Source organism: Cupressus sempervirens, chromosome 11 (genome assembly GCF_028749045.1).
Source record: "Cupressus sempervirens isolate cs-2001-9-10 chromosome 11, ASM2874904v1, whole genome shotgun sequence".
NCBI lineage: Eukaryota > Viridiplantae > Streptophyta > Pinopsida > Cupressales > Cupressaceae > Cupressus > Cupressus sempervirens.
The window spans coordinates 780,856,562-780,879,692 of record NC_143128.1 but is presented as its reverse complement, the minus strand read 5'-3'; the positions used below and the strand labels follow the sequence as shown (position 1 = coordinate 780,879,692).

At 36.2% G+C, this 23,131-nt stretch overlaps 1 protein-coding gene across 1 annotated transcript in view; it reads right to left on the bottom strand.

The window, feature by feature from the left end:
• Nucleotides 1-23,131, bottom strand: part of LOC149531914 (putative trehalase) — a 101,163-nt gene that overhangs the window by 26,491 nt on the left and 51,541 nt on the right. The window contains exon 5 of the mRNA XM_089809779.1: nucleotides 4,890-4,996. Coding sequence (XP_089665905.1) covers nucleotides 4,890-4,996 — 107 coding nt within the window. The remainder of the gene's footprint in view (nucleotides 1-4,889; nucleotides 4,997-23,131) is intronic.

The following is a 23,131-nucleotide window of genomic DNA, read 5'->3' as shown; positions in this document are numbered from 1 at the left end:
CTTGTATAGCTGCCCCTAAAATCATAATGAGAAACATGACGATCCCACACCCTAGTCCCTCTTGCACTCTTTTTTTCTTGTGGCCAAAGTGTGACAAATTGGAGAAGAGGTTTTTTCCTATTGAAAGGACCCTTTGCATAATCCTTCATGATGGTGGAAGGGCATTTAAAATAATCAGTTTTAGGATCAACTTCTTTCCTGGTCCCACTACTAACAATATCATTCCCAACCACATTTTTCTCCTGGTCCCACTACTAACAATATCATCCCCAACCACATTTTTCTCATCACCATCACTACTACTAGTACTTCCACTCCTGCTCATTGTGCTTTTTTTGAGATTTTAATATGCAATAAAAATATGAATTGAAACAATGAAAAAAATAAAACTAGGTTCTTCAATTTGTGGTGAAGTGTTTGTGCTTTCAGCATCACCATTTTGTGCTACTTGATTTCTCCTTTCATTCTAAAAGAAGTAGGTGACTTATCTTCAAGGCATTCGCATGCTTGATGACCTTATAGACCTATAAACTGATTAAAGTTATAACATTTCCTAGTGAAGCCACTTGTTCCTTCTCTACTCCCAAATCTGCCCCTAAAATTGGATCTTCTTCCTTTAAAACCACCCCTTTGAATCTGGTGTGTGTCCTTGAGAGTTACTTGCCTCTCCTTGAGACTTTTGAGAGTGTCCTCTATCAGCAAAGCTTCCTCTTCCTCTGAAAGTCCTTCCCCTACCTCTACTTTGTCTCTTTTGTCTTCTCTTCAATTTATCCCTGGCCTTCACAGCTAATTGATAGCATTCTTCAAGATTCCTAATATTTACAAGACTCAACTCATCTTGTAAACTAGGTTTCAATCCATTAAGATATCTTGCAGCCTTCTCAACATCATCCTCCATATGGCCTAATCTAATTTGTAAAACTCTTTTGTATAAGTCTTTATCCTTTTGTTTGAAGTTTTATAGCTGCATATACAATTGAGTTGCATAGTCACTAGATTATAGCCAACTTCACTTGTTGCTCCTCAGATACATCTTCAAATTTGAAATATTTGTCAATTCCCTTATCAAATCAAGAAGTTCCTCACTATTCAAACTACCTACATGCAATAAGTTCCATCTTCACCTTGGAACCTTCACCCTTGACTTTCTTCAGCAATCTTTCGAGTCTCAACTCTTCAACACCTCTCTCTTTCAAAGTTTCTTCTTGTGGTGGATTGTTTCTCCCATTCTTTCTTCTTGATCACTCAAATTCCCTTATGACTACCCCTCTTCTTTGATTAGTCTCAATTGTTGTAAGGCTTGCATCAATATTAAGCTTCATTTCTCTCAACTCTTAGACAAGAGAGTCTCTCATCTCTTTGGCTGTCATTTCTACTGCTCATTCAACATCATTGGCTCTTGGAGGCATCTTGGCTTGTCTACAATTCAACTTGTTTTGTATTCACTTATTGGCTTTGACTGATCTTCCTTGCTCTTATACCAAAATGCTGCAAAGGAAGGACTCTTATTTTAACACAAACACAAATCTATCAGAGGGTCTCTTCAGTGCCAACATAGGTACAGTCTCTGTGTTCCACCCTAGACCCCAACCATTGGGCCTACTTTAGAACCTTAAACATACTTGCATTAGACATCTCAAATGACATGGACACAATTGTTATATGGCATAAATGATCACAAACAATTCTTTGATGAAGACATTTGAAGTAAAACAATTCATTGGTACTACAATTCTTCCTTTGTTCAATCTATAGGAGACAGCCTTGACAAGCTAAGGCCATTTAAGCATAAGTTTGTTACAGACCTGTAACCCTCAACTTGGAAGAATTCTCACAAAATTCTTGGATGAGTTCCCTGAGTATTCCATTCAAAATACACAATAACCAACCTTGTCATACTTTAATATTGCTTTTAGTTCACTATCATACTCTATCTTTCCAAGATAGTCAACAATAACTCTTACAAGACAACACATAACAATCTGAGACTCGGAGGGACAGGAGTTAATGTTGGCACAGAACTCCAGACCAATTTTCATGGGAGTCCAACAATGGGAGGCCATGTTATAGACAAACATTGCCACTAGACACCCTAGCCAAGGTTCGTACCTGTCAACAAGGAAATTGCAATATCTTCTCTAAAGCTTAATGAAATCTAATGAAACCAGATACAAAAGGAGGCTAATTCACAATTCTAACATCTCCAATCATGTACAAATCATGACATGGGCATACAGTCTGTACACAAATAGGAATTCAATCATCAATGTGTTAAAATTACAGAGAAAAGATGCCAAAACAATAGTTTCCTTCTTCACATTCTCCAACCTTGGCATTTGAGTTTGGATTACATATTTCTACAATTAGAACCATTCCCTACTATATATCCAACCACCAACTACCCCTAACCAAAACTACAACTTTTGACAACTTCGACATGACATGAAAAATTCATCTCTTGTTCCTATTCTTCTGCCTAGATTGAATCTATTAGTTTGAATTTCCTCTGCACAACATAACCTAGTTCCCTTCAACAAACCCAATGTTAGCAGGAGAATGGGCGAACACAAATCAAAGTACTTACGTCCAAGTAATTCTTATGATTTATCCCCAAGATTAATCATGTAAGAGGAGAAAAGCATTTGAACTATGCATAAGCTAATTAACACAATGCGATAAATAGAATATATATCGTCCTAAAAAGTTAGCACCCATAATTGGAGGCTCTATTAGGCCCCATTTGGTGATTTTGAGATTTAATGTTTTTGTTATGTTTGATCCAACTATTTATTTGGTCACCTAGGTCCTATACTACCAATTATGGCCTTCACGTTTAGTCCCAACCTCAAATTTAGTTGTGCTTCATAATTCGACATCTACCCCATCACCCTTACACCCTATCCAAATTTTGTGATCATTTTCCTTGGAACATGATGCTACAAATGTTATGTTACCCAGAACATAATACTATAAATGTTATGTTCCTAAGAACATAACACTGGGATCATTATGTTCCTCCATAAAATGGCTCACATTTGAATCGGGGCCCTATGTGGATATTTTGGCGGGAAATAAGGTCTTGTGGTCAGCCTAGCTTAATTTTGAATCCTAAAGTGTTTGAGAGGTATATAAACACCCTATCTCTCCTTGTCGTGCAAGAAGGGCATCTACAATCAAGCATTTGGCAGTCAACTTAATTCAAGATTTGAAGTCAAGCGTTCAAAATCTAGTATCCAAGGCATTGTGAAGCCTTCTCCATCACAGAAAACTTCTCTCTCATGATGGCTATGTAGAGGAGATTGCAATCAAGCTAGAAGATCCTTTATCCATCCCCATCCATTCTTCGTCCATAGAAAGCGATCATCAAGCATAACAACATTGAAGATTTAGGAGTGGTGTACATAGATCCATTCATTTGTGTAGGCATACTTGATTTATTTATAAATTCCAAGGTCAACAACTAGAATTCAAGCAACATGTAAGCATCTTCATATATATATATATATATATATATATATATATATATATATATATATATATATATATATATATATATATATATAAGTAATTTTTATATCCATTTATGAAGGTATATTTATTTACACAGGTAGATCAAGCATTTACCTTTACATTCACACACACCCCTTTGTGCAATTTCCTTCCATTTTTAAGGTTGGTTCCTAAACAAGGGTTTGACCAAGGCAAACCCCTTTCTAGAACCTTTTCCCTGATTTTCTGTGTGAAGGTACACGTGGCACAACTATCAAGACTTGATCCAGAAAGTTCGGGATCTGCATGAGCAGCCATCATTTCAAATTTTTTTTGACAACTTAATAAAAATTAATCTAATTAATTGTTACTAGAAAGTTGAGAACATCAAATAAAACCTAATTGCTGTTCAAAAAGCACAACAATGTTGAGTGAATCACAAATTCCTCCTTGTGATAATTGTTTCATGAAAGACTATGTAACATTATTAGAAATTAGAATTTACTACAATTGTATCCACATCTTTGATAATTTTCAATAGTAATGCTTAATTGTCTATTTATTTATTTTCTGTTATCAGTATACTTTAGGCATATAGTATGACAGCTCTAGTGTCCCAAATGAAATCTGCGAGATAACAAGAAGACAATATGCAAATAAATTACAAATTCACAAGTTACAATAGTAGTATTACAACATAAATGATAATAGCTTTAATATAAATCAGTATTGCAGCATTACAACAATAGTCTCAAACATCGAAACTATGATCTATCAATATAAATATCCAAATCAAAATGTCTCAAACATGTCACCAAATACCAAGCTGCACAAAGAATATCAAAACAAATCCCATTCGTTTGACCTTGGGATTTATTCATGTTCCATTCACTGGAATACAAAATAGAATGTGTCTCAGACATGGATCTTATATATAACCCAAAAACTGCTAGAAAGCTCTTGCATGCAAAGCAGGCTAAACAAGCATACAGCTGCATTATGCATGCAGCATAACTATCACAACTCTAACACATGGATCTTGTAGACAAGAAAAAAACTGCTAGCAAACTCTTGCATGCAAAGGAGTTTAAACTAGCATGGAGCCATATTATATGAAAGTATCATTACTCAACTGCAATTCACTAACATGAATTTCTATTGTCCTCTAAAGTATGGGAAGAATAAGTTAAATGAGAAAAGCTTCCACTCACAGCCGCATTATGTGTAAGTGTCACAACTCACCTACAAAATGTATTAAAAAAGAAATCTCTTTTCTAAAGCATGGGAAAACCAGGTTTATTGGAAAAGATTGCCAGCAACTGCGCAAACTCTTAACAATTTATGTTTCCGTTGTGAGACATGCTATGATAATGATTTGAAACATTTTTAACACACATTACCGCATCCATCGTGAACTGAAATCCCATCCAGTTTCAGCAGTTGTAGCAATCTCACGGTAAAGAAGTTTCTTTTTGGCTTCTGTCAACCCATCAGCAGTTCCCTTATCCTGTATGTCAGAAAAACATTGCACATTTAGATTTTGAGGAATTTGCATTTTTCATGGAGAATAAATACAAGGCATCCACTTGAATTGAAATGAATCAATAATTTTAGAAGAATACAAAAGTTCATTACGCATAAGTATGATATCATATTGAAAGACAAACAATTCATAGTTGGGAGCTGAGCAGCATGACACAATTTCAAGTAGTAATTTATTTCCCTTGACTACATGGAGCAACGCTAAGAGAAAAATGTACTTCAAAGTGTTGATAAATGGATTTGTCATTGTGATGTTTGTTGAAATCAAGTGGGTTTCCAAATGGGCAGCAATACTATTGCAAAACAATCAGAGAAATTCCCCTCGAATAGGAGAATTTCCTCTGCATTTGAGAGAGGCAGTGTTGATATGAGTTTTATGCCACTACAACGCAGAGCTGAATACTTAGTATTCTGAATAGAATACCAAATCATCAACCTTTTCTTGAATAAGGAAGCTCATGTGCTAAACAATGTGTCCGAATTGTGTGATCAAATGAGACAGCCCCAAGGTTCCTTCTTATCATGGACTTAATGCCACTTCAACATGCAAAACTGAATAATCTTCGACCCTTTCTTGAATAAGGAAGCTCATGTGCTAAACAATGTGTCTGAATTGTGTGACCAAATGAGACAGCCCCAAGGTTCCTTCTTATCATGGACTTTCACTCAGCTATAATGAGGTGATATATTGGTATCACAAGGGGACTTGTGTTGTTCAATCAATGGATATCAACTTGACTTTAACTTCTTACAATCAACAAACTGTAAGGGATAAGGGCTTAGAATGCTAATCTACTCCTAGAATGTAAGAAACTACGGATGTCTTTGTGCCTCTACTAGACTTATTTTACCCATTGACATCACCCAAGCTAGAGCAATCTCCTAAGGTAAATGTAAGATGTTCAAACTACCACCATTCCATTAAAACCATCCACTGATGCATATATTTGGCAAGTAACAATTGAATCTAAGTTCATAAGCCATTCAACCAAGCAATGGGTACTTACAATCAGCAAGCAGCTATTTGTTTAGTCTAAACAAGTTCACCAAAGATGTAATGTCCCCATTTTTGGCAAGTTTGTGCAGTTGATGGAGTTAGCTCATCATAGCAACCCTCGTGAGCTGACAAGGTGATTTGGGGGTCCCAGTTGTGGAATTACTATTTTTAGTATGTCTATTTTTGGCAGTTGTTATTTTTGGCAATGCAGTGGGTGGCTCTGGCATTTGGTCGTGACCTGTAGTAGATGAGGTTAATAATTGCATGAGCTCTTATTTATTAATTAATTATTAAAGTTGCCTTATTATAATAATATTTATGTTATTATAATAATGACAGTAAGAGATATTTTTTTAAAAGTGTGTTGGAAAGTTTCAAGTGTTGAGTTCTTTTGGGAAACTTCCACAATTTCTAAAGTAGAGTTCTCTGGGAAACTTTGGCCAACAAAGGATTATAAATAGGAGCTCATTTCATTGGAAAAAGCACACTTGGATAATTTATTTTCTTTTGTTGTCTTTATGGCTTTTTTTGAGTTCTGATATTTTGTGGCCCTTGCTGAAGTATAAGGGTTGAGTCTGAGATTCTAAGAAGTTCTTGGCCATTGTGCTGACGTATACAATTGGCCAACATCTCCTACTGTATTTTCTATAGCCAAGAAGAATAATCTTGATTATTATATTGAATTTGTAGAGCATCTAACTAAGGGTTTGAGAAGTTCTGAGAATTTTGAATTTAGTGATTGCAAATTATGCTGAAGTAAATAATTTGCATTTTCTCTCCTACTGTGATTTTTGTATCTATGGAGAAGTAATCGTTGGTTGTGGCATTTGAAATTGGTGAAGGAATCAATTGTATTTATTTTGCAAATTCTGAAACTGTCTTGGAGGTACGATGTAAGTCATGAGAATTTAAAGAACACCCTAATTAGTATCGTGGGGTTTGGTGGTTCGAATTGGGCTCTTGAAGAGTGGACGGCACATTGGTAGCACCCCTATGTTGGCAGATTGAAGATTTTGTGCCATTTCTTGGACCTGCGATTCACTTTGCAGCCCTGCGATTATTCTTTGTGGGCCCGCGATTCATCTCATATGCCCAGTGATTTGTGTATGAGCCAATGTTTCACTGTTTGGTAAGCGGCATTTAATCTATTGAGTGGATTGAGCAAATAAAAGGGGTCTGCATTTGGCATCGTGTAGATTTAAATAATCCCCAAGCCTGATCGAATGTAGTTTGATCGATTGTAGTTGGTGGGATTGACAACCTGAGCATTACAAGCATAATTAGGTTCCTTAGAAAAAATTGTAATATCTTTTCTATATGCAAATAAGCAATTCATGTGGTCTAGTCTGATTGATTGTAGTTGGTGGGATTGACAAACTGAGCATTACAAGCATAATTAGGTTCCTAAGAAAAAATTGTAATATCTTTTCTATATGCAAATAAGCAATTCATGTGGTCTGGCAATTAAATTCAGTTGGAGAATCTATATTTTCATTTCCATTTCTTTCATTAGAGCCATTTCTTTCATTAGAGCTGTTCACTTATTTCAGAAAAAAGACCAAAACGTATAGATTGCAAAAATTACAAAAAACAAAAAAACATCAAAAATACAAGAAAATATCATTTGTGCATCAACATTACAGATAGGGCTTTTTACAAAAGATGCATCCAGAATATCTTCCATTAAACTAAGCACTACTTCTAATCACCATAAAACGAAATTTACTCAGTGAGATGATTTAGAAACCATGCAATACTGCAAAGCAACCAATAATTAATCAATAATTAATTTAATAGCATCAAGGCAACAATTTTGAATAAGGCAAAAATATCGAACTGGTATTTATAATTAAGTCGATTTAGACTAATTGATTTGCCATTATTGTTCTTTTCATGCATCCATGTGATATGATTTTCTTTCAAACACCCATCAATCTAATTTTCCTTCACCATCAAGTCTGGGCAGAGATATTGACTTGTCGAGATTATCAATCTCCATGATGGGCGGATTCTGCCCTATGTTGAGTTTCGCATAGCATTTTACTTGCCTTATTTAAGGTGTCCAATGAGCATTCAAAGGGCAAAATTAACATTTTGTTTCATCATTCCAAACTCACAATATCAATATGCCATGGCAGAGATCAAGGGATTTCGAGATTTGTTTTCACACCAAGACTTGTCACCTCATAATGCTAGGGCAGAAATATGGAGATGATGAGATTTGCAATCCTGAAAAGGGGCAGGTCCTGCCCTATGTCAAGACTATTCTTGATTTTCGCATGACTTTCAAACCACCTTCTACCTCTCCTTCCTTTCATGCTTGATCCTCATAACCCTTTGGTAGCAGTTTTTGTCTAGAGTTGATTGAAGGTCATTACAATTTGAGCTCAATCCAATTTTTCTCAAAGTAATTTGATCACCCTCTTCAAAACTTTGTCACCCTTGTGTCTATCATTCATTTATTAAATTATTACCATTTTAATCAATGTGGAATTAAGAGTTTTTGTTGAACAAGCATTATGCCTGGGCAGGTTTTGGGGATTGTCAGGATTTTACAAAGAGTAGGGGCGGAAACTTGGAGTTCTACGGGATTATGAATATTGAAATAGTAAATATCTACATATACTTCATTGATTGAACCTTGTGTATACTGTAGTATTTGTTGCTTCTCTCCAATGTACATGTGCTGCATTACTTCAACTAACATCACTCTTGTTGCCTCACAAACTATTATGTTTCTTCTTTTTCCTACTCCATTTTGCTGTGGTGTTCTAGGGGCTGAAGTATGTCTGTGAATTCCATGATCCTCACAATATGCATTAAATTTATCAGATGAAAACAGTCCTATGTCAAACCTTAAAAATTTATCTTGAATCCTAATTCATTCTCAACTTTTGCTTTAAAGATTTTAAACTTATCATATGCCTCAAATTTCTCTCTTAGAAAAGCAACCCACATCATTCTAGTGTAATCATTTGTAAAAAGAATAAAATACTTCACACCATAGAATGTTCTTGTCATTGTACCTGTCCACATAAGTCTATGTGCACCAATTCCACTTTTATGTGGTAGTGAATGCTTTGTTCTGAAATGTAATCATTTTCTTCTTTGCCATCACACATTCCATACACATCAGTTTAGTAGGCCTCATAATCTTAGGTAAATCTCTGACAGCACTAGATTTACTAACCTCCACTATGTTATCAAAGTTTATATGACAAAATCTCTTATGCCATAACCAACTGTCATCAACTTTTCCAACAAAACAACTTATCTCAGAAGAATTTAACTAAAATACATTACCTTTGGTCCTAGTACCAGTGGTCTTAGTAGCGGTTGCAATCTCATTCCTTGCTTTATCTTTGATTGAACATTTTCCATCTATAAATTGCAAATGGTAACCCTTGTCTATAAGTCGTTCACCACTTAGCAAGTTATGTTTCAAGTCATCAACAAATAATTCATTATCTATGTAAGTCTTACCATCAAGTATTATAGAATCTTTTCCCTTAATCAAGCAATGTGTATTGTCACCAAATCTGATAACAAGTCCATCATACCTTTTCAGCTCAACAAACTTGTCTTTGTCACCTGTCATATGATGTGAACATCCACTACCTATAATCCAGTCTAACTTCTTCTTCTCAACATGTGAAACCTATGCTTTTCCTTCTATAATAGGACTTTCATCTTTAATTGCAACAAGTCATATCTCATCCTCATTGTCATTTCCTTTTAAGTTTATTTCCTTGAGTTCATCTCATCATCCCTAACATAAAGACATTCCTTAGGAAGTTTTGACTTGTAGGGTCTAAGCTTAACCTTAGATTCTCTTGTAGGATATCTTGAAGCAAAATGACCAATTTTCTTGCATTTATAACAGACTAAAGGTAACTTGCCTTTAAATATCCCCTTACCTCTTTGTTCTCTTTTCATGATCAAAGCCTCAAGTTATATCCATCTTTCTCTCTTCTTCTTCAATTTCTGCCCATTCCTTGGCATAATCTCCAAGATTTTTGCTACTAGTGTTCACACTCTTTGTTAGTATCATTTTATCCTTATGCACACTAGCCTTAAATGCAGTTTCAACTCTAGCTATAGAATCTCTTAGTTTTGCAATTTCAAAAGCTTGTAACTTACCAATTAGCATCTCCATGTTGAATCCCTTGATGAGAGGAATGACTTCCTTAATAACATTGACTTTGTTCTAATAGGATGGTGTCAAAGATTTGAGAATTTTCTTTACTACCTCATCTTCAGGTGTAACTCCTCCTGTGCTCTTTACCCTATTACAATCTTTGTGATCCTTTGTATATATGCTTCGATGGTTTCATCTTCTTGCGTTCTAGCATTCTCCAATCTAACTTTCCAGTTCAGCAACTTCGCCTTCTTTATATATTCATCACCTTCAAAAAGTCTTTCTAATATAGTCCAAATATCATGTGCTAAGTCAAGTTCTTTTACCTCAATAAACTCTTCTTCAGATAGAGCGCTAATCAATTCTTCCCTTATAACTATGTTGTACTGAAATTACTTGTATTCCTCATCTGTGCATTAAGATAGCTCGCTTTCAATTTTGACATCTGTCTTCTCCTTTGTGATCAACCAATAATCAATTCTCATACAGATCAAATGCATTCTCATCTTGTTCTTCCAGCTGTCATAGTTATCACCATTAAAGTTAGGACTCTCCTTCCTATAAGCCATTGTAGATCTCCTCAAGCTCCTAAGCTTCCTTCTTAAAGAGGACTTAATGATCTAATACCAATTGTTAAGAAGTAAAGACCACACACCAAAATTGCGGGGCTAAATCTTTTGTGAGCAAATATGATTAACTCCAAACTTCTATAATTAATCACCAAAAATTAAAACAATAAAGCACAATAATAAGAAACTATACACCATAACACAACGATTTTGTTGACTAGGAAAACCCTAGTGGGGATGGCACCCACAAGATAGTATACTAATACATAAGTTTCTTGTGAAAGGATGTGACCCTGTTAGGAGTCATATACATTTTATTTAGTAAAACAGTCCCTGTTAAAAGATAGATCCCCGTTAGGAGACCTTGAACCCTTGTTAGAAGGTTATAACCCTGTTAAAGGTTGATGAAAATAAAAGGCACTCTGCCCGAGCAATTGCTCAAAGGATGAAAGGTTAAACCACCTTTACAAATTGATAACAAATCCAACAATATGAGCTGGCTAATCTACAACTTGCCAAAATAGTTCCTTTGAAGTCCACTAGGAATGATAGATTCCACTCATACCTCTTTACAAACATCCAAATAACTACTGGATTTTGCTTTGACAATCCAGCATCAAGGCTTGCATCTATACATCCCATACATACATCCCAAAAGAGGAAAATAACTTTCTTTTATACCCATTACAAACAATTAATTAGGTCAACCTATTAGGGCTTCTCTAATGTACAATTAATTACATAGGACCATGTAAGGCATACGCACCTTCACAAGCATCTATAAAAACATTATATTAAGTGTTCGACACGCTACAATATGAAATTAACTCTTGCCAATGTATTTCACACACTACAATGATCCAATGGACTACCAATAAAATGCATAATACTTTAAACACTAGCGACCTTTACAAAATAAGCCAAATGACTCACAAATCTAAACATACGCACACGAACAAGTTTTCAATCATCTTCCATGCTTGCCAACATTAATTCTTGCTCACCATTAAGATATAGCAAAAACACTTCAACCATCTCTGTCATATTTTCCTGAATACTAATCTGCTACCAATCTTCACAAAACAAACTATAACTCTACAAAATATCACATAAAGTATAGCGATCGTAGACATGATGTCTACACTCATTCTCCTACACAAATGTAAGCTTGCATACCAAAGTTTACCAACCACTATCTACGTTGAATTGATAAGTAGATTGTGATGTACAGAATCTGATTCTATCATGAACAAAAGAATATATGTTGACATCAATGACAAACCTGTCATCAAGACACATCTCTGCAACACTCCCAAGTACCAACAATATCCTCTAATCCTGACATAAGAATGCTCATATGCTAAACAATATAGATGAATTGTGTGATCAGAATCACAAGGTTCCTTCTCAATCATGGACATTTACTTTGTTTTATGATGTGATATGTTGGTTATGACAAAGGGGCTTACGCAATTCATTCAATGGATATCAATAATGATTTTACCCCTTCAATGGTTCACCAACAATGATAACCATGCTCCAAAATCTTCATCAATAACCATGTTTAAGATTTTCCAACTAACATTCTAATTGTAAGAATAGGATTGATTATTGAGAGGGGGGTGAAACAATAATCACCAATTAAAACTTAAACTATCACCCAAACAATCTGATCAAACCGTTAAGCACGTTTAACCTCTTAAATTTCCAATCAGCACAATAGGTAAAGTAAACTTTAAAGTAACATGCAACACATAAAAATCACCACACAAGTATAACACCAGATATATCTTGTGAAAACCCGATTAGGGTGAAAACCACAGTGCAAGAATGATGCTCAAAAATTGTGTATTCTTCTGGAATATGCTATGTTAGGAGCTTGCTCGCTTAAGGGTTGAAATAGCTCTATTATGTGCTACCTGGTTAAGGGATTTTCCATGAGACCTATTAAAGTCCTTCCCCTATTAGAAGTAACCTTGTTAAAAGATTTTAAACTCTCTTTTAAGAATGTCACCTGATTAGAGGATTTTATAAAGGGACCTATTAGGAACAAATAATAAATGATTTGTAATTTGCACTACCTTTGCTAGATCAGATCCAATGAAGCTATGTAACTCAATAACATATCATACTATATCCTTGTTGCCCAATTTTCAGTTCATTCCTTTTTGCTTTAGGTTTGGGTCAAGTCAAATGTGTCAATGTCTTGAGTGTGAGTCTAGAATGGCCATAGGATGACCTATCTTCTTATCATCCCTTTGAGTTAACCTAATACAGGAAATTATGCGAGCAATACACTATTTAAAATGCTAGGTGATTAGGTTTTGAAGGGTTTTTTTTGCGTTCCTCTGATGTTCGTCCCTATTCTTAATCATGTTGAAGGTGAAGACTCAAATTTGTGTTACAGTTTTCATGGAAGATATCACAACAATCGGGCTCAGAATGCAAAAGAAATTGATTTGTATCAGCAACTACGTGGACGAGTGGAAAAGTCAATCAATAAAAAGGAGCAAATGCGATTGGTTAGTTGAAAGTCAATTGCCTTTGAAGATAGATCCTTGATCGTCAAATGAAGATCAAATCAAGGGTGTATGCAAGGTCTGGAGTATTCAATATATTTTAAGTTGCAACCAAGCGATAATAAGTAGAGGTAACCCCGAGTCAAGGTTGCGAAGCAGCGAAAACAAAAGAATTGCATGGTCGCTAGCAGTCAAGGATAACCCACAGTTAACGTAGTGAAGGTGCGCAAGCAAGGAATCACTTGATTGCAACGTTGGCCAGCAGTTTAAGGATAACAATTACGAAGCCGCGAAATGCCAGAAATGAGTGCTAGGCGCATGATCGCAACTCAAAGCTAACCAATGGAAATCTAAGTTGCAATGGTGCGCAGAGGAAACAACATGACATGTGGAGCAGGTGGACCCACATTGCAAAGTAGAACAAAGAGTTAAGATCTTCTATTCCTAGTTGTCAAATCTCAAAAATCAATGAAGGTCGCACATTCGCAAGCAATTAAGGATAACCATAAATTAACATAGCGAAGCAGCGAAAAGCAATTGATCGCGCGGTCACCAGCAGTTGTAGACAACCTGAGGTTAATGTTGTAAACGTGCGACCATGTTAGTGTGCAATCATCCCTAAGTCGTTGCGGTTAGTAGAATGGAGACAAGTCAAACTGCAAAGTGGGAAATAAGAGAAATAGCAAAGTTGCAGGTTAAAAAGAATGCAAAACATTTTAGGCTGCGAAACTACAAAATGAAATAACAATTGTTGGATCGCATCATCGCATCGAGTAAAGATATTGAATGAAAGAAAGTTGCAAAGAAGCGACAAGGGAGAAATAAGGAAGATTGTCAGGTTTTAATCTTGATCATTGATCTTAGATCGACGCCTAGGCTTCAAACTTGTTGTAACCATTGAAATACGAATTATATGGACTTGGCGCCAACAGCAAAATATGAAGAAAACGAAGGTTTTCACAAAGTTCCTCAAGCAGCACAAAGATAAACAATCGCCACGTGATTTCGGAAGTGTTATGGAGTTAGGATCTTCGATAAGGAAGAAGCCACGTGTCCATATCATGTTGTAGATTAAATAATTTCACATTTTATTTCTATTATGTGACTGTTGCTCTACTAGAACTAAGGGATTATAAAAAACTATAAATGCAATTTCTTCTGATAATACAATGGTTGGCAAACTTGATGGTGAATTGGCTCTGTAATTTCATTTACCTAATTTGCTCTTAATGTTTTGTTTCCCATTCAATAGATTAATTATGCATTGAGAGTTGAAGGACAATCACATGTGCATCTACGATTACCTCGTGGATTCCATTTCACTCTGGTATTTACAGTATAAGTAATTCCATTTTTATTTTTTACATATGATTCTGCTTCTCCGCCTATTTATTAGTATGATGGAGATACATGTGCTGACATGATCAGATGTAAGCAGATGGTAGACAAAAAGGAACAAAGAGTTGAATATCCTGAAAGTGAAGATGATCATACTCCTTGTGGTAACTCTGAAAACTTTTATTTGGAGTATGAATCAGAATCAGAAAATGGACATGACTATTTTGCAGCTCTAGATGGACCTCAGATGGCAGTCATCACGAGAAGTCAAAAGAATAGGAATCAATCCTCCAATGCAGTTCCTCCTAAAAATCATGCATCGACAAACAAAGTAGATTAGGACAGCGGCATGGTACCTTCAACATCACAAAATGATCACAAAGGTAAGTAATCTAATTCCTTTGACATATTATGATACTATGAAGAGGTGAGAATTTTGATATCTCCACTGGATTACTTGAGGTCTAATCCTGATCAATTGCAAAGGTTAGTTAAACAATGTAGAAATAAAGATGGAGGGCATAATAGTATGAATGCTAATGTTGATTATCACAGTAAAGCTAGCACTAGTGGAATTTCTCTGATTGATGAAGATCTTGTACTTTCTAAGTTGTTTCAAGAAGAGGAGTCTATTGTCTTGGCTACCTCTCCAAAACAAAAACCAGATCCTTTTTAGATTTCCTTGTTTATCAATGGAAATAGGTTGAGTAACTGTATCATAGACTCAGGAGCTTCTGATAATGTGATGCCTACCTCTGTAGCTAAAGCTCTAAGTCTTCCACTAACTAAAACCTTTGGCCGTTGCTACTCAATCGATGCAAAACAAGTACCCTTGCTTGGACAAATAAAGGATGCTCAAGTTGCTCTAGCTGCCTATCCTTCTAAAAGGCTAAAACTTACCATCCTAGTAGCAGACATCCCTGCAAGTTATGGAATGCTCCTATGTAGAAGTTTTTGTAAAGACATGGGGGCAAAGATAAAACTAGACTAGTCTTATGCTACTATCCAAGTTGGAGATAAAAATATGAAACTAGAACTAGAAGAAAAGGTAAAATTCATTGTTCTAAAATCATATGATCTTAGGTTTCAAATATTATATCAAGAAATGCAATTTGGTAAATATATGTTATTTTCTGATACCCCGGACATTCAAGAAGAATCAGAGCAAGTTCATGGTGAATAGTTATGGACTTTGGAATTTGATGGCAGTTGTGCCAATGCTAGTTCAGGTGTAGGAGTGGTTTTGAAATCACCTAGTGGAGAAACAACTTGTTTGGCATACAAGTTAGATTTCAAAAATACTAACAATACTGCAAGTATGAAGCCCTTCTCCTTGGTATAATTGGAGCAAAACAAAAAGGAGTCAAGATACTCAAAGCTCAAGGAGATGCAAAATTGGTGGTAAGGCAAGTGAAAAATCAATATGCAGTAAAGAATCCAAGATTAAGAAACTATCATAATAAGGTGTGGGATGAAATTGAGAGTTTGGATACTTTCTCAATTATAGCAATACCAAGGGAATTCAATTCAAGAGCTAATTCTCTGGCAGTTTCTGCATCTTTGCTTCTACCACATCTTGATTTCAAAGATCAAATCTATAAAGTGGAAGTTCTATTCAGGTCTAATGTCCCAGATAATGAAGATTCTTGGCAGGTGTTTGAAGATGACAAACACATACAACAATTCATTGAAGGAGGAGAACCTTTTGAAGGCTTGTATTTTGAAGGAAGCACTAATTCAAGTGGTGATCCAGTAACAGATGACAAAATGAAATCAGATCCAGATATGATCCAATTGAAAGGTAACAAGATTCCACCTCATCTCATTTTTTTGGAAAAGCTCTTAGATAGGCATGATGCATACATTAAGTGAGAAAGAGATAAGAAAGGAAAAGCCTATGGTGAGTATGATGGAATTAATTTAGGGACAGAAATCAATCCAAAAATGATAAACATAGGAAAGTGTTGCATACAAAAAGAGAGGGTAGAAATCAAGAAATCACTCATTGAATATCAAGATGTATTTTCTTGGAGTTATGAAGATCCGAAAAAATTCATGGATGGGAAATTCAAACATGAAATTCCTCTTAAGCCAAGAGCAACAGCATTTAGACAGAAACAAAGGAACTATAACCCTATAGTTGAAGGAGCAATCTTTAAGGAGATTGATAAAATGCTGCAGGCTAGGATCATATATCCTATTCATTACTTTACTTGAGTAGCCAACATTGTGCTAGTAAGGAAGAAGAATGTAGAGATAACGATTTGTGTGGATTTTAGAAATCTAAATCAAGCTTCTCTCGAAGATAACTTTGCACTTCCCAGCATGGATCACCTCTTGCAGACTATTGCAAGGTCAAAGATGATGTCTATGTTGGATGGCTTTTCAGGATATAATTAGATTCAAGTAGATGAAGCAAATCAGTTCAAGGCAGCCTTCACCACACCATGGGGTACTTTTCGATATAATAGGATGCCTTTTGGCTTAATTAATGCAGGTGCAACTTTTCAACGTGCAATGAATTTGGCTTTCAGTGATTTGAAGGATAAAATCAATGTTGTGTACCTAGATGATTTGACAATCTTTTCCAAGAGAAGAGAAGAACACATCAAAGATTTAGAAAGAGTGCTACAAAGATGCAGAGCTCATGGTGTCTCATTGAATCCCAAGAAATCAGTATTCTGTGTAACATAAGGTAAACTACTTGGTCATATTGTCTCTCAAGAAGGGGTGAAAATTGATCCAGACAGAATTAAAGCCATTCATCAATTAAGTCTGCCATTGAGCAAAACCGGAGTAAAATCTTTCTTTGGCTAGGTAAATTTCTTAAGGAGGTTTGTGCCTGATTTCTCTAAAATAGTTAAGTGTATAGTAGATATGATGAAGGGTAATAAAACTTTCAAATGGAGTGATATTAGAAAAAGGGCTTTTGAAGACATCAAAGGTGCTATTGCCAAAGCCCCTGTTCTTGTTCATTTAGATTACACTAAAGAATTCAACATATATTATTATGCATCAGAACATACCATGTCAGCCATATTGATGCACGAAAACAAAGAAGTAATACAAGCCCTAATCGCTTTCATGAGTATGCCATTGAAGAATCAAGAATTGAAATACTCACAAATGGAGAAACATGCATATGTCGTGAGAGCTCTCAAAAAATTCAGGCTTTATCTTTTGCATTCTCATTCAGTGATACATGTGCCAGATTCTGCAATGAAAAGCATTTTGACACAACAAGATGTTGGTTGCAATACTAGAGGAGCTTGGATAGCAAGGGTCCAAGAATATGATATAGAAATGAAGCCTACCAAACTTGTCAGAGGAAATGCACTTTGTAAAACTTTGACAGAAGATCAGCAAGTTGAAGAGGAAGATACTCCAAAAGTTCTCATGGTAGGTCTTCAAGCTCCTTGGTCTTCAAATATTGCATACTTTCTGACATATGGCTAGTGCCCTGATGGATTGACTGCTAAGCAAAGAAGGGATTTAAAAACAAAGGCTTTAAAGTATGTAATACATGATGATATTCTGTATAAGAGAGTTATTGATGGTACATTTCTAAGATGCGTTGATAAGGAGCAGCAAGTGATGTTGTTAACATCCTTTCATGATGAGGCATGTGGAGGACACTTCTCTTCTGCTTTTACTGCATTTAAAATCTTAAGGCAATGCTATTGTTGGCCTGGTATGTTTAAGGATGCATATAAGTGGGTTGCCAATTATGAGAAATGCAGGATGTTTACTTGTAAACCTCAGCTAGCTGCCATTCCTCTTAGACCTGTGGTGATTGAAGTTCCTTTTCATCAGTGGGGTTTGGATTTGATAGGCCCAATTAATCCTCCTTCCAGTCAAGGACATTCTTATATCCTAACTGCCACAGATTATTTTAGTAAATGGGTGGAAGCCAAACCTATGAAGAAGACTTCTTTAGAACTGGTATGTGAGTCTCTCAAAGAACATATATTGGTCAGATTTGGAGTCCCTGTAAAATTGATAATGGACAATGCATCTTACCTTTCTTCTTTAGAAATCGTTGAGTTTTGTTATGATAATGGTATCCAAGTTGGTCATTCTTCTGATTATTTGGGCAGGCCAAATCTAGCAATAAGAATTTGATTAATATCTTGAAGAAATCAGATTCAGATAATCAAAAAAGTTAGCACAAGAAGATACATGATGCTTTATGGGCAAATAGAACTACACCTAAAAGGGCCATTGGGATCTCACCTTTGAGTTAGTTTATGGAGTAGAAGCTAACTTGCCATTACCTCTAGAGCTTTCCACTTGTAAATTGAAGACTGTGATTGAAGAGGATGTTTTCAAAAATGGATTAGAAAAGAGAACTTTGTATCTAACCAAGCTGCAGGAAGAAAGAGAAAAAATGGTTGACAGAATCACTGAACATCAAGGAAGAGTCAAGAAGTTATTTGATAAAAAAGCAAGACCAAGGAAATTCATGGAAGGTGATTTGGTCCTACTATGGGATAAGAGACATGAACCAAGAGGAATGCACTCCAAGTTCCAGGCTTTGTGGAAAGGGCCATTTCAAATCATACAAGTGAACCAGAACAACTCTTTCAAGTTGGCATATCCCACTGGAGAAACTCTGCCATGCTCTTATAATGGGCAAAATTTTAAGTTGTGTCAAATGCAAAATTGAAAGCAGGTAATCCCTGTAATCCAAAAATTTGTCATAAGGTTAAGCTTGCAAAAAATGAATACCATGCCATAGTTGATGATATGTTTTCATGTGAGAAAGAAGATTTCTGTCAATCTATCCATGTTCATGATAAAAACACCATAATGGATCAGTCACTTGCAGGGTATGCAGAAGAAAGGCATGAAGATGTGTTATCATTTGAGTTGCAGCCTATGAAAAACGAAAATCAGTCATCGTGTGGAATTCCTAAAGAAGAAATAACTCTAGATCAGGAGTAGACACATAGCACATCATTGATTCATCAAGTTGATCACAAAATGGAAGAGATTACAATCATGGATCAGTCCATTAGGGATGCTGAAAGCATGTCTCCAAGGTCTGATACCTATTCTAATTTTTGCAATAATAGCTCTAGTCATGTGGTATCATCCATTTCACATGAAGGTAATGAGGTTGTTGATTCTTCCTATGATGATACTCAGGTTAAGTGTGTTGCACATGAGATTTATATTGTGGATTCAAACCACAAAGGTTTTGATTGTGTTTACCCCACCTTGGAAAATGTGAAAAAGGCTCAAGAGACGTGCAATGGATGGTCACATAGAGCTAAGAAGGCCAAGATGCTTGCTGCCCAAGCAAGACAACACTTACAAGAGGTCAAGGAAAGATGCAATCAGCTTGATAATGCAAGAAGACAAAGAGAGTCATACATTAGATCCTTATTTCTTCCAAGGGAAGAAAGTGAGGATGTTAAGCATACAAGGGAAGAGCTTCTTGAAGTAAGGCCACAAGAAGAGCATGTTGAGATGTGTGAAGAGGAAAAGAGTTATGATTTAGAAAACTCAGTTTGGTCTAGTTTGCATCATGAAATTTATGATGTTCCTCTTTTAAAGAGCCCCTTAAAGGCTCCAAATAATGATGATATTAGTTTCACACTTGATGGACTAGCCACAAGTGTTATTTTCATTTGTGTGGAATGGAACATTATTGATTCTGATTTGGTTAGTCATGCATCATCTACAATGGAAGGACAATTGTTAAGATCATATGAAGCATCTTGTCTTAAAGAGATGATTAGGGAGACTAAGAGGCTTCTTACCAAGAAGATATTGCATTTTGATAATGTTTGGTTTGTTTGGCATACTACACCTTGGAGTTTGTTAGTAATGGAAAACATATTAGTTATGGAGATAGAGGTATGGATCAGATTTTGGGCAGCTAAGGCAGTTAATGGGACATGTTATATTCGTTTGAACACACCCCATGGACCAGCACCTTTAGAGGAGTCACCTACCTTGGAAGGAGAGGCAAGAGAAGACCGCAAAAACATTGAGGAAAAGTATGAACATATTTCTGATTTTCTGACTTTGAACAGCAATTCTCTTTCATCTCATGAGTCAAACTTTGAACCTTGGGTTGGTTACATTCAAGTTGGGGCGTTCAAGTGTGAAGTTGATCCTTCCCTACTAAGAGTTGATGATATATTAAGTTGCATACCTAGTGGACCAGCCACAAAGAGCCTGTCTTTGTTGAAAATTAGAAACATCTCTCATTCATCAATGGGTTTATCACCTCTTCCATATGATAGGGCAACGATGTACCTTTTGATTGAAGATTCAGACTTTTTAAATATTACATTGGGCTTTCAAGATCAGAATATAAGGGACTTCGTTGGTTACATGGTTAAACAAAACATTTACTTAACAACCTTTAATGAAGGCACACTAATTTGTGGAAATATAGGTAAAGTTGCAGTAGCTGTTTGGAGGACTTGGAAAAGTATTCAACAAACTTTCCTTGCCAATGATTGGCTCATTTGTGAATTCCTAACAGCATTGGTTGTTGGTAGTAATTGTGGCTTCATTTGGAGTGAAGTTCTTAGTTGGTTAGATGAGGTACAGTTTCACAACAGCAACATAATGAGTATCAACATGCCGGAGGGATGTGTCAGTGCAAAGATTTGGGATCTTGGCATCAACATGTGTTGGGCATTTCTTCAGTGGATTCATGTTGAGTTGCTTCACTTTTGGTATACAGATGTTTACATCAAAGTAGCGCAGTGGTTGGGTGGAGCAACATTTCTCAGATCGATAAGGGATACAGGAATTGATAATCCTACAATGTTGGGTACAAATGACACATGCTTTGGTTTTTCTCATGATGGCATACATACTTCATCTTCGAGTTTGTCATCTACATCCATTGATATGGCAGTGGTATCCTTGTTGATTGGTGATTCCATAGTCTTCGATTCCTTATGGACTAGTGGTTGTCCAAGCTGGAATCATTTACTACTTGACTTGGCATTGACTACATCCATGATTCAGTATGAGGGCATTGAGGAGTGTTTCTTTGGGACATTTGTTGTTTGGCATTGGCATGATGACGTCTATGATATCATTCGAGTTGCTGGTCAGAATTATAGCAGCATTGTTAGGTGGTCATGTGGGTTGGAATACTGGTTTATGGGAGTTCACTTTCACACCTTGCTAGTCTGCTTCATTGTATGTATGTTTCATGGAGTGCGATTGAGATACTTCTTCATCTCATTCAGTACATTTGGTATTTTGGTTTGGGATCCGAGCCCTGGTCTCATTGATACATTGGTGCTTCAAGGTCCTAATGAATTGCTTCACAACTTGTGGTTCACTAATACTTATATCAGAGTGACGAAGCGTCAGCATGGTGGTTCCCTTTTGAGGCGGATTTGGAATCCTAGAATCACTTGAATTTGCAGTTCAATAGTTGAGGATGTGGAAGCCAATGTAGGCTTACTAGAGTTTCCGCCTTTAGTGTTCCAATTTGGTTCTTTCGGAGAACAATTCATTGAGGAGTTGACAGAGTTGGTACAGTATTTGATTGCTCTTCCTTCAGGGGGTTTTCAGGAGGTTACTTGTTTGGGTGCAGTGCAGGACAATGTTTCTAGAAGATGGAACTACAAACCTTCCAGGATGGCTTGGGACCCTGGGATCATTCTTGGTTATGGTATGGACTTGCCTGATGTTTATGGAGTTGGATTGACATTGCTTGAGGACAAGCAATCTTTGGGAAGGGAGGACTGTCATGTCCCCAATTTTTGCCCTTCCTTAGTGACAACATTTCTAGCAGGGTTGGTCTATTATCTGGTTCCCATAGGCCAGCAGAGCGTAGAGGAAACCAACCCAGGGACTTTGAGAGTCATGCATGAGCTTCCCAAGTAGTTTGGAGCAGTAGACAACAGTTTCCTACAATTTAGGAGGGATTCCTAATTTGTAGGGATTGACTAGGAGTGGTCTAGGAGGCGTTTGGAGACCTCAGCGAATGTTTTGGAGACTTAGAGTGCATCTCCTATTTTTTAGGAGGCATTCCTATTTTTTAGGAGGAACTCCCAGTTCAGTGAAAGTTCTCTCAGAGGTGCACACAGCAGGGGAGTCATTGGGACTCAATTTTGGTTGATTGGGGTTGTCTCCTACTTTTTAGGAGCATCCCTAGATTTTAGGGATGGACTACCAATTGACACATCTTATCCGACATCAGTCACAGACAGGTGACAAGGTCAGATTCATGTTTGATTGGTCATTTTGGGCCTTTTGGGACCATTTGGGAAATATTTTAATGTATTTAAATATTTCCTAAGTTGGTGATTAAATAAATTAAAATAAGGTTAATAATATAACCATTTTGGAGTAATAAGGGGATTTTGGCTTCTGTTGATCAAGTACACCTATGTGTTATAACTCGTTGGAAAGGTCTCAAAATTCTCTAAATCTTTCTCTTTGGTCTCAGGGCATTTCAGTGAATGGAATTCTATCTATAAGGAAAAAGGTCATTTTCTAGTAACATGACTACTTTAAAATAAGAAATTATAACATTTTCACTACACAACACCACTTG